Source organism: Mesoplodon densirostris, chromosome 6, assembly GCF_025265405.1.
Source record: "Mesoplodon densirostris isolate mMesDen1 chromosome 6, mMesDen1 primary haplotype, whole genome shotgun sequence".
Taxonomy (NCBI): Eukaryota; Metazoa; Chordata; class Mammalia; order Artiodactyla; family Ziphiidae; genus Mesoplodon; species Mesoplodon densirostris.
In genome coordinates, this window is record NC_082666.1 from 75631884 (window position 1) to 75644109 (window position 12226).

Genomic DNA, 12226 nt, shown 5'->3' on the forward strand with positions numbered 1-12226 from the left:
GCCTTTTAAGTAGGTAGGAGAAGGCTGTGTGGATCCCAAATCCCCAGAGCCACACAAACACAGGCAGGAGTTTCGAGGGAGGAAGGGGGCACAGCAGGAGTGTATTTTTAATCCTTTCTTGAAAAGAAAAGGCAGTAGAGCATTCTGAGTCACTGGAAACCTGTGCACATGGGGCTTCTAAACCTTACTGGAGAGCTGGGTTTGAAGGAATGGCCTCGGCAGGGGCGTGAAGCTAATACATTTTATGGGGGAAGCATTCCTGGGTAGCGGTCAGAACTGAGACTCTGTTCTTTTCCTTCCAGGCCCCACTGTAAACCCTCTGTGTGACCACGTGTAAGCTGTTCCTCCCCTTACCCTCCATGTTCTCATCTATAAACTCAGTTGGTAGCAGTGGTTCTCAAACTTGAATGTGTGTCAGAATCCCTTGGAGAGCTTGTTAAGAAACAGATTGCTGAGCCCACCTCCAGAGTTTCAGATGCAGTAGGTCTGGGGTGGGGCCTGAGAATTTGCATCTCTAATAAGTTCCCGGGTGATGCTGCCACTGCTGGTCCAGGGACCTCAATCAAAGAACCACTGTCTAGGACTTCCCTGGTGGTACAGTGGTTGAGAGTCCATCTGCCGATGCAGGAGACACGGGTTCGAGCCCTGGTCCGGGAAGATCCCACATGCCGCGGAGCAGCTAAGCCCGTGTGCCACAACTACTGAGCCTGTGCTCTAGAGCCCGTGAGCCACAACTACTGAAGCCCGCGTACCTAGAGCCTGTGCTCCGCAACAGGAGAAGCCACCACAATGAGATGCCCGCACACCTCAGCGAAGAGTAGCCCCCACTCGCCGCAACAAGAGGAAGCCTGCGCACAGCAACGAAAACCCAACACAGCCAAAAATAAATAAATTAAATAAATTAAAAAAAAAAAAAACCACTGTCTAGATGGTATTTCAACTCCGTTCTAGATGGAACAATTTTTGTTTTTATAATCCTGCTATGGCTTTGTGGGAAACGAGGTTTGGGTTTATCAAACCTCGTTTAATGTAGATTGTCTGCATTAAAAGGCATAGGGGGGATGGGGCTTCCCTGGTGGTGCAGTGGTCGAGAGTCCGCCTGCCGATGCAGGGGACACGGGTTCGTGCCCCCGTCTGGGAAGATCCCACATGCCACGGAGCGGCTGGGCCCGTGAGCCATGGCTGCTGAGCCTGCGCGTCCGGAGCCTGTGCTCCGCAACGGGAGAGGCCACAACAGTGAGAGGCCCGCGTACCAGAAAAAAAAAAAAAAAAGGCATAGGGGTAGCAGCTTGAACTCACCCAACTTCTATACTTCTTTGTCCCAGGGTCAGATGCTCCACTTTATGTCTACACCCCCCTGTCAAGTCATCTGACTGCAGATGTAGCAGATGGTGATTTTGTACACCTTTTGCATCTTTTCCATTCCCTACTTTATCTGGATACTTGTTAATACTCTTGACAACAGCTTTGACAGGGAACAAGTTTAAGACTAAAGGTAGGGCAACCAACTCATCTCAGTTTGCCTGAGACTGTTGTGGACAAAGACAATGTTGCCTGTCATTTCAGTAAACAACAAATGTTGCCTGCTTGTTCCAGTGAACAACACATGTTTCCAGACCATCAAGCCATCAGCCACTGAGACCCAGAGGGTGCACCCTGAGGGGAATTCAGGATGTACAAAAACAGGATACTTGGCCCTAGAGAGTTAAGATGCCTATCTAAGGAATAATTTCAATGAGCTCAGACCCTCGCATCTTCCCATACACAGAAAAACACTAAAATCATTAACCTGAGATGTCTGTTTTTCATGAACATCTTTTGATGTTCAACTACATGGGTTTTTTTTTTTTTTTTTTTTTTTTCAGCAAAAATCCCTATATATCCTGGCTCTTCCCTTACCTCCTTGGAACAGTCCCTCAGATATCTGAGAGACTGTATCCTGGGCTATAGTCCTTGGTAATGTCCTTGAATAAAACATAATTCTCAACGTTTAGGATGTGCGTTCTTTTCAGTCAACACTCTCCTGGTCTTAAAATGTAAAATCCTATATCCCAAGGACCCCCTAAGTCCCAGAGAAACTGGGATAGCTGGTCACCCTAACTGACAGCAAAAATGATGTCTGGGCATTTCTGTGGATTCCATTCATTTTACAACCATAAAATCTAGAATAAATACAGATGAACTCATTTTTTATTGCTCAGTGGGTAAGAAAGCTGAAACTACTTGAACACCCTAATATCACATCCTAGAGTACTGGCGTATGTGGAAATGAAGTTTTAAAGTCAACACCCAAAGCAAAAATGTATTACAGCAAAGCTTACCCTTGACAAACCTTTAAATTACCCACAGTGTACAGTAGGCCTACAACACAATTTACTGATTCTTATGTACAGTAAAATTGGAGAGTTACTCAGCTATACTAAAAGGAGACAAATGGAAAAATCTCTGTGCAGATGTCTGGGTATTCAAACTATTTACGTCCCCTGATGGATGAGTGGAGAATGCTGAAGTGTTTCAGCTTGTCATTGGTCCCACTTCATTCTGTCAGGCGAGTGAAACCTTTATAATCTCAATACACGTGAACACATTTGTGTGCTGTTGTGAGACATGAGGGAAGCTCTCCCATCTGAGAGAGGTGCAGGGCTGCGTGTTAATCTAGCAGGTGGTCTAAGCTTGCCCTGATGTAACTCAGCTACACCCGGATCTTCCCATTGTAGGGAAGACACGCTCCACAAGCTTCAAAGGTAACCTCTGGAAAATAGGTCAGTTTGACTGCCAGAATCTTAAGGCAAGAGAAGATTAGAGGAGGATAAGCCGCTTCTTAAAGTAATTTATGTTGCTTACCAGGCAACATTATTACAAGAACACCTTGCTCCGGAGGGTACAGAAAATAGCCAAGCAGCTAAACCCAGTTTGCTGAGCTATTAAGGAAACCCACTGGTTAAACCTCCCTCTGAAATGAAATGATTCTCTTCTGGTCATTGAAATGACCAGAAACAAAATCAAAACAAGGCAAATGTGCCCAGAAGAAATCAGGCCCTGCCTGAAGCAAGCCAGGCTGTAAGCAAATCATGGTTTTTAAGAAGGAAAATGGTACTTGTAACCAGTCCCTGCAAAGCCCAAAGCTAAGATTTAAAGTAAGTGAAATATTTATTTTCAGCATCTCATGACATCTTCTTTTACTCCTCCTGTTAGAATTAATTCCTGGTACCTCTTTCCAGACAAATGGAGCCCGTATTACTGCCAAGTCTGCAGGCACTGGACCCTACTAGGGCCTCCCCATGCCTGATCTTTCCCTCAGCCAGTCCAAAGTGAGCTGTGCTGAAGCTCATGACCTCCATGGCTGTTTAACACATCTTTCCCAGTGGTGTTAGCTGTTGCAAAGAGCTTCCTGTGTTATCCTTCCAATCAGCATATTTACATTTTAATAGGGGTCTTGAAAGACACTCAAGACCTTAACTTAAGTAGCTACTAAAATGGTGAGACTCTCGGGTGCCTGGCAGAGGAGAAAACTTGGGGCAGACAGTTTCTTTATCCTCCACCCCTTGGACCACACATGACGTGACGACTGTAGAATCCTCTTAATATAAAGAGTTCTTTCTGATGAGCAGTTTAACAGCTTGTCAAGTCTCTGAACTCAGAGGGAAGGCTGATTGGAAAGAATTACAAGGCTTTTCATGTTTGATATCATATTGAAATAAATGATACCTAATTATTGCCATTCACTTTTTGAGGATGAATTGTCCCCAGCTCTCCTTTTACCAAAAAAGAAGCTAATACAGCAGTTCTCAGGTTCTCAAAGTGTGGTTCCTGGACTAGCGTCAGCTGGGAACTTGTCAGAAATGCAAATCCTTGGGCCCTACTTCAGATCTATTGAATCAGAAACTCTAGGGGTAGGGCCAGCCGTCAGTTTTAACAAGCCACCCAGGTACTTCTGATGCACAGTAAGTTGGGGAACCACTGAGTTAGTAGGTAATTAGGTGGTCAAAAAATGGGGCACCTGGGACAGGGCTGCAAAAGAGTGTGTGTGTGTGTGTGTGTGTGTGTGTGTGTGTGTGTGTGTGTGTGTGTGTGTGTGTGTGTTAGGAGGGCAGGAACAAGACAGGAGAGTACTTGATGGCATCTATTTTCAATCATAGTGAGAGGCTGGGCAAATTATTCTCACACTGCCTGTTCAGTACCTTTTTGCTGATTGGCCTTGGGGTTGTTGTTGAACTTGGAGCATCATTATTGCCAGAGCAATAGTAAGACATCCGGATGCAGCTACGATCAGCCATCTGAAATACACAAACCATGACTCAACAGTCAACCAACAGTGGTCTCCAGAAAGATGAGCCAACAGCCTGGAAATCACAAGCTTAGAATTCATTGTTAACATATTTCTTTTTCTTTTTTTTTTTTTTCTGGTTACAAAGGTAAAACAACTGCCAAAAATAAACATAAAACAAAGCAAAGAAGGTAAAGTTACACCTAATTCTACTTGCTCCTGAGATATTCACTGTTAGTTGGTGTGTAGCCACCTATAGTTAAATCCTGAACAGTCCCTTCAACTTTCTGACTTAATTGGAAGAGCAAGAAAAAAAAAATGTGTGGGAACAGTGCCTCTCTGTGGGTTAGCATGGTACTTTACCCAGTCTCCTAAACACTCTTTAATAAATTGTCAAAAAACCACTTCTGAAAGGAAGATCATGCTTGATACTTCTAGTTAGACAAAATTTTTTCCCCTCACTACAGAATAATTTAAAAATTCTTAACCTAGTCCACAGAGAGAATTTAATATTTTCACTTTCATTAAAGGAAACCGTAATAATCAAGTCTGTGGATAACAGCTGCCGACCACTTCTCCCCTCAGCGATCCGAAAAGATACTGCTTAAAGAGGACTTAGATGCAAAATTGATCCAGGGTGTGCTGGCAAATGCTTAACAACCAGCTCTCAAAGGGGAGGGGCTGATTGGTAGAATCTGCCAGTTTCTGTGCTTGTGAATGCTTCCATCATAGCTGATTTCAAGTTAACATGACATTACCGAATATGGTGTTGCAAAGAGATGTGCAGTAGCAAACCACTGTACAGTAGGCATAAATAACCTCAAGAACATAGATAACAGTAAAATGTAGTAAAGTAATTAAGAAGGGATGAAGTTTGAGTACTCCCTTAAAAAGGGAATAATTTTGAATTTATGGACAAGTTGCAAAGGTGGTTCTTGGATACCCTTCACCAAGTTCCTCTTAATGTTAATATCTTACATAAATATGGTACATTTAGGGCTTCCCTGGTGGCACAGTGGTTGAGAGTCTGCCTGCCGATGCAGGGGACACGGGTTCGTGCCCCGGTCCGAGAAGATCCCACATGCCGCGGAGCGGCTGGGCCCATGAGCCATGGCTGCTGAGCCTGCGCGTCCGGAGCCTGTGCTCCACAACCACAACAGGAGAGGCCACGACAGTGAGAGGCCCGCGTACCGCAAAAAGAAAAAAAAAAAAAAAAAAAAAAAGGTACATTTGTCAAAACTAAGAAATTAACATTGGCATATTAACTAGTAACTAAACCACAGACTTTATTTGAATTTCACCAATTTCTCCTCTCCACTAATGTCCTGTTCTGCTCCAGAACACTGCATTTAGATTACCTTTGTTTTCCATATAACTTATTTGTTAGTTTATATAATTTAATTTTTAATAATGTCTGCGTTTAACAACTGGTTCAGAAAGTTCTGGAAAATTTAACAATCAGCTCTCAGAAACTGGTATGAACCAGCTCCAGCACATCCCTGCGTTGATTCTGTAAGTCAAAAAGGATAGAATATCAACAGTTTCATATGATAACAACCTATAGACCATCAGAATCTCTAGGAGTGGATCTATAGATGATTCTTACATTCATCCAGGGTTCAGAACTTCTACAGAGATGAGGAAAATCAGGCTCAGGGTAGGAATTGACTTGCTCATGACCACAGGCCTGGGTGGTATCAGATCGAGACCCAACCCTGGTCTCCAGATTTCCTGTCTCACAACGTACTGTCTCAAGTGGGTGGTTTGTGTAAGGGGAATGATGTCAAAACCTAGAGAGTTTGATTTATCTTCATCAGAGGAAATGACATTATTCTAAAAGCTTAGCCACCCTGAGGCCACAGATAACTGGAAAGAAAATTTAGATTAAAAATTCATGGTAGTTTTGTACATATATGAAAAACCACTGAATTATACACTTCAAAAGGGTGAATTTTATGGTATGTGAATTATATCACAATTTTTAAAAATTTCAAATGAGAGACATTTTACCAAATCCTTGACCAGTATGCCTCAAAACTGTCAAAGTCCTCAAAAACAAGGAAAGTCTAAGAAATTGTCACAACCCAGAGGAGCTAAGGAAACGTCACTACAAAATCTAATGTGGTATCCTGGGTGGGATCCTAGAACAGAAAACAGACATTAGGGAAAAACTGAGGAAATTTGAATAAAATATAAACTTTAGTTAATAATAATAATATATCAATATTGGTTCATTAATTGTGACAAATGTGCTGTTCTAATGTAAAATGTTAGTAACAGGGAAACTATGCATTGAGTACACAAAAATTTTCTGTCATATATTGACAATAATTCTATAAATCTAAAACTTTTATAAAATACAAAGTTTATGAGAAAACGTAAAGAATTCATGGAGGGAAACAATCTAGGGCAAGTCACCAACCCTCCCAGGATCTCAGTTTTTGTTTATAAATTTGGCTTTGATCTTTGGGATTCTTACACGGGATAATCAATCTATCTATGGATGTTAATGAATCTAAAAGGCAAGTTATTAAAAAAGAAAACAAAAAACAGTCTTTCTAGGCATCAAAAACAGTTAAAGCCAAATTTTTTTCCTTGAAGATAAAACTCATGGTATTCATCGACTCCACGGGGCTAAACCAGCTATGCTCAAGAAACTTCCCACCAGAGTTCACTAACTCCGCGCATACGTTCAAATGCCAGTCTTGCCTGGCATCAGAATGATCTCAGTCACTTCAAAAGAAAAGAATATTAATAACTTGAAAGCTGAGCATTTGACCAAGACAGTGGGCAGCAGCAGTGGTTGATTTCTTGTTGTCTCTCCAAGTGTTAGTTAAAAATAAAAAAGCCCATGTCTCTTTCCAGGGTTTGACATCTTCCTTACCTTTGAAGACATGATGTTATTAACCTCCTCGTCTGCTGCAGAGTGTGTCCCCGCGAGGTCTGGGTTACTGCTGCTCATCACTCGGGCCTGCATCAGCTTTGAACTCACAGCGGCAGCAGACGTGCGTCCGTATGTGTGGTAGCGAGGGTCCAGGAGGGAAGTGGGACCACCTGCACCCCACCAGGTATAGACATGTAAACAGAAAGGGGATCAGAGTCACTTATTGGACTTGAGAAGGAACTGAGGAGGGATGGGGTAGATAGTAGAGTGGAAACCCACTAGATTAGGTCTTGGAATTAGGGTCTTATTAGCAAATGCCTAGGGGAGGCCAGGGAGGCAATGTTTTGGTGGAAAGATAGGGTGGAAGGCAGTAGGGAGCGGTGAGGACTGTGGTAAACTGGAAACACATGCCTCATCCAAAGACAGGGGCTGCTCCTCCTCTCCAGCTTATTATAGCCATGGGGAAACAGCCCATGAGGTTCTGATTTCTCAAGACAAGCTCGAAATGTGGATATTTTTTATTTCTTAATATTTAAATGATGACAGCTTTATAAGTGTTGCATTTCTGAGATTTGAGAATCCAAGGAATCATCTGAATCTTATGAGAATAAGTATACACTGTATAGCAATGTTTCTCACCTTTAAGTATTTACATGTGTTCAAAGGTGATTATGTGAGTCTATGAATATTATGAGTATTTTTAAAAAACATTTAAAATTACAGGTTTACTTGAAATGAGGCTGCATGGACTAATAAATATGCCCAAGTTCCTTTGTTAGAGCCTGGAATTTTGTTAACTTATTGATGCTACTTTTTATATCGTGCTGACCAGACGTTCTGGTTGATTATTACCTATGTAAATAATTAAAAAGAGTGAAGAAATGAATTATTATTTCAGAAGTTTAGTTTGGGGGAAATGAGAAAAGGGATTTATTTTTTCATAATGAAAAGTTTAGGGGCCACTGCTTACCACAGCTATCAAATATATATTATTTTCCTTATCATTATGATCCTAAAATCCTAGGCATCTGTTGTCACTTCTCCAGCTTTTAAAAGAAGGGATTTGCAGCTAAATCAGAAAGTACCGACTGGGTGAAGATCAGCGAGGAATTATCAAATAGGCAGAAAAAACAAGTGTTTAGAATATAAAAATAGGGAGGAAGGCAGATAGAAAGCAAGAGAGAAAAATCTAGACATGAACTTTTAATTTCAGCATTCATGTAAGTTTTGTTTATTCTGAAAGATAAAATTTAACTTTCGGGCTTTTAATTTTATTGTGAATTCTGTGGGGCGGGGGTGAGGGTGTGCTGCCCGCCAGGTTCCCATACTCGGGGGCGGCGGGGGTGGGCCAGGGGGACGTTACCTGACTTGGGTACGTCCCTCTGCGGCTCGGGCAGGCGGAAGACGTAGTGCACATAGGAGGCCAGCAGGCAGTTCCTCCCATGTTGGTCCTTGCCCAGGCCCTTGCTGTTGTGCAGACTGTTGGCGGTGACCACCACAGACTCGAAGGCAAACTGGGAGAAGTTGGCTGAGGAACCAAGAGAAAAATGGGCAGCTCCGCAGTGAGTCCTTAATGAGGAACATTCTTAATGAGGAACATTCTTTGGGGCAGTGACAAGGAGTCCTGACCACTGACCGGCTGAACCAGGCTGAACCCCCTGGGGCAGGGTGAGTGGTTTTAGTAAGCTCCAGCATGCCAGCTCTGCTTACTGCAAAGGACTTCACATTTCCTCCTTCTGCCAGCACTGTGGTTTTTCAGGACAAAGATGCGAGCCTGTCCAGACATCCTCCCCTCTCTAAACCACACTGTAAACTGGTGCTATTCAGTGGGGTCTGTCCTGACATCATCAGTATCACCTAGGATCTTATTAGAAATGCAGAATCTCAGGCCCCACCCGGGCCCGACTGAGTCAGAATGTGCATTTTAACAAGATACCCTGGTCATCCTTATGCACACTATGGTTTGAGATGGGCTGTTGAACAATACAGATTCTTGGTGTACAGATTAATCTAAAAACGTATGTGTATCATGTCAGTCCCTGGACCTGTACAAACAATGCTTCTCCGTGGACACTCTCTTGTTGAGGAGCTCCAAACCCTCCACAGTCTGGCTCCACCCTACTTATCCCACCTGGTACCCTCTTCTGCTCAAATTCAACTTCCTTAAAATAAGGCAATCTTGGGCTTCCCTGGTGGCGCAGTGGTTGGGAGTCTGCCTGTCGATGCTAGGGGACGCGGGTTCGTGCCCCGGTCCGGGAAGATCCCACGTGCCGTGGAGCGGCTGGGCCCATGAGCCATGGCCGCTGAGCCTGCACGTCCAGAGCCTGTGCTCCGCAACGTGAGAGGCCTGCGTACCGCAAAAAAAAAAAAAAAGATAAGGCAATCTTTATACTGTCCCCATCACACGTCTGCTTCTCACTTCTGCAATTTTGCTTGTGCTGCTGTCCTCACCTAGGAAGCCCTGCTTGCTCCCACCCACAAAAGCATACTAACCTTTCGATGCTAAGCACCATCCCACCTCCTCAATGAAGCCTCTGACACCACTCAGTACCAGGCTTACACGACACCAAATCACAAGGTTCTTGGACTGTTTCCAGTGGGAAATTCTGTCTGTCTGATAGGCCGGAAGCCAAGTGCATTTCTCCTACTTTCTTCTCTCCCCACCATGCCTTCCATGGTGCCTGACACAGATAAGATCTGAATAAATGCTTGGAGACTAACTGCCTCTGCCTATTCTGCTTGTCCCAACACCCTGGAGTCCCAAATATTGGCTCAAAATGTGTGAATGAATGTTTTGCCAAGTGAACAAGTCTACATTCCATAGCTGGGGCCTACAAAGCAGTGCACCAAACACGTGGAGGGTGTAGAAGGAAATCCAGGGAGTGTACAGATGGCCACTCCACAGGAATCTAGCTGGAGAGGCCACAGCTACACGTGTGGAAAGTTAGCCGACAATGTAGGATGCCTTATCTGTGGAGCCACAGAAGATGCATCCCAGGATACACTGCAAACTGGGGGATTCAGAGGTCACGCTCTTCCCTAGCTCTGAAAGCTCCCCCATGTGTCCTAGGCTACAAGTTCATCTCTCCCTCCCCACCAACTTACTCATATTCCATGGCCCAACAGTGGTATCTCCTTCTTTTCTGACACTCCCAGAAAAGTGGTTTTTGACACTTTTTTCTGAACTACTTTTTTTCTGATCCAGACACTCTGGTTCTCTGCTTTTGCCAGTCACTGTCCCCATTTTGGCTTCTTTCCCTCTAACCCCCCTTCAGAGCCATCTCAATTGCAGTCTTCTTCCTGGGGGCCTTCCTCATCCTCCCAGATGGGTGTCTTCGCCATCCCCCCAACAGTATTTAGCTGTGTCCATTTGAGGACTTGTGTCCTATGCTGCTCTTCTTTGCTATATTTTATTGTAAGTCCTCTGAAGTTCAGTATGCTCTTGATTATTATTGCAAAACCTACAACTCTAAGCACGGTACCGGCAGCATGGATGGTACCCAAAGCTATCTGCGGGGCTGGAGAGCACAGACTAATACAAGCCCAGCTGAAAATAGTGTCAAACAAAGATGCCCTACAGCAGCCAGTCTACCCCTGCAGGAGTTGGAAGAACCACTGGACCCAGGCCCTACATGACATTATTTCCAAAGGAAGTCTTACACATTGTATTTAGTGTTCATTTGTTAAAAGTAAGCATTTGAGATGGGCGTTTGCTGCGTGCTGAGGGGAGGGGAGAATGGGGTGACTGTTCAGGAGTATGGGGTTCCACTTGAGGCTGATGAAAATGGTCTGGAATTAGATAGTAGTGACAGTTGCATTACCTCGTGAATATACTAAAAACCACCGAATTGTACACTTTAGTGAATTTTATGGTATGTGCATTTTATCTCAATAAAAAAGGGATCACATTGAATTTCCATTTAGACAGTTTCTTTCCTTCCATTTAATATGGGTTGTCTTATTTCTTTAAAACATTGGATTCCCTTGTTGGTCAAGTCAACAAAAAATATCTTAGAGGTAAATGAAAGCCATCAATTACTAGGAATGGAATTTAAAGGATTGGCTTCAGTCATTCAACACATTAATGTAAAAAAAAAAACCCGATAATTTTAAGCATCCTATATTAACGTTTCTTTTTTTTTAAACATCCAGGGAATCTCCAAAAAAAAAAAAAAAATAGCAGTGGACTTGGTTTCCCTTGGACTCACATCCTCAACAGAAAGATCACATTGGCCCTGCTCCCGGAACTTCTGGAAAATCATGTTTCATAAAACAAGGCACTGCCTGCCTCCTCCCAGGCCCCCAGGCCTCCTACCTGTCTGGCCAGCGATGACCATGGGCTGCACGAACAGCTGGAAGAGCTTGTCCAGCACCAGATGCAGGAAGAGCACAAGGGGCTCCAGGCGGGAGGAGTTGAGGCAAATGATGCTGAGCTTCAGCTCGTGCTCCAGAGCCGCTTCACTGATCTTCTGGTCCAGCACGCGGATGGGGAAGGTCACCTGGCTTTCCAGGGAATGGCAGAGGGTGAAGAACTTCTCCAGGTGGTTGTCCTGGGAAGGCAGATGGCAGGCCTCATGGGTCTCATCCCCTCAACGCTCACCAGCGGATTCATAAACACAATCAGATAGCTCCTTCTAGGCAAAACCTCTTATCCAGTGTTTCAGAGCAGAAGTTCTAAGACACGGATGTTTCGGACCAGGTTATGAATTTCTTTGTAGAGTGTTGTGCACAGAATGGAACTTCTCAATAATTATTAGCTGAAGAAAAATTAATCTGGACTCTGACATGTTCTGTAAGCAGAGGCAAGGATACCAGGCAAACACACTGCCGAGATAGGGGTCTAGGCAGATGCAAAACTCAGACAGTGGCAGGAAAAGGAAGGAAAGTAGGACAACAACAACAACAAATCTGGAAGAGAAACGGCAGAATTACAGAGGGAAATGAGGCAGCAACAGCAGGAGAATGTTTAAATGAAGTCTCCCCACGAAACTTCTCAACCAACAGTGCAGGTGCCGAGGTGCTCCAACATTTTTATAAGGTCTTTCTATGAAAACAACAAATAAGACCTCACAGCC

The 12226-nt window shown here is 43.8% G+C and overlaps 1 protein-coding gene across 1 annotated transcript in view; it reads right to left on the reverse strand.

Annotated features, from left to right (window-relative positions):
• DOCK8 (dedicator of cytokinesis 8) overlaps window positions 1-12226 on the reverse strand; it is a 231738-nt gene that overhangs the window by 73128 nt on the left and 146384 nt on the right. Inside the window, exons 20-23 of the mRNA XM_060102256.1 lie at window positions 11467-11701; window positions 8515-8679; window positions 7152-7321; window positions 4182-4277 (exon numbers count right to left, since the gene is read on the reverse strand). Coding sequence (XP_059958239.1) covers window positions 4182-4277; window positions 7152-7321; window positions 8515-8679; window positions 11467-11701 — 666 coding nt within the window. The remainder of the gene's footprint in view (window positions 1-4181; window positions 4278-7151; window positions 7322-8514; window positions 8680-11466; window positions 11702-12226) is intronic.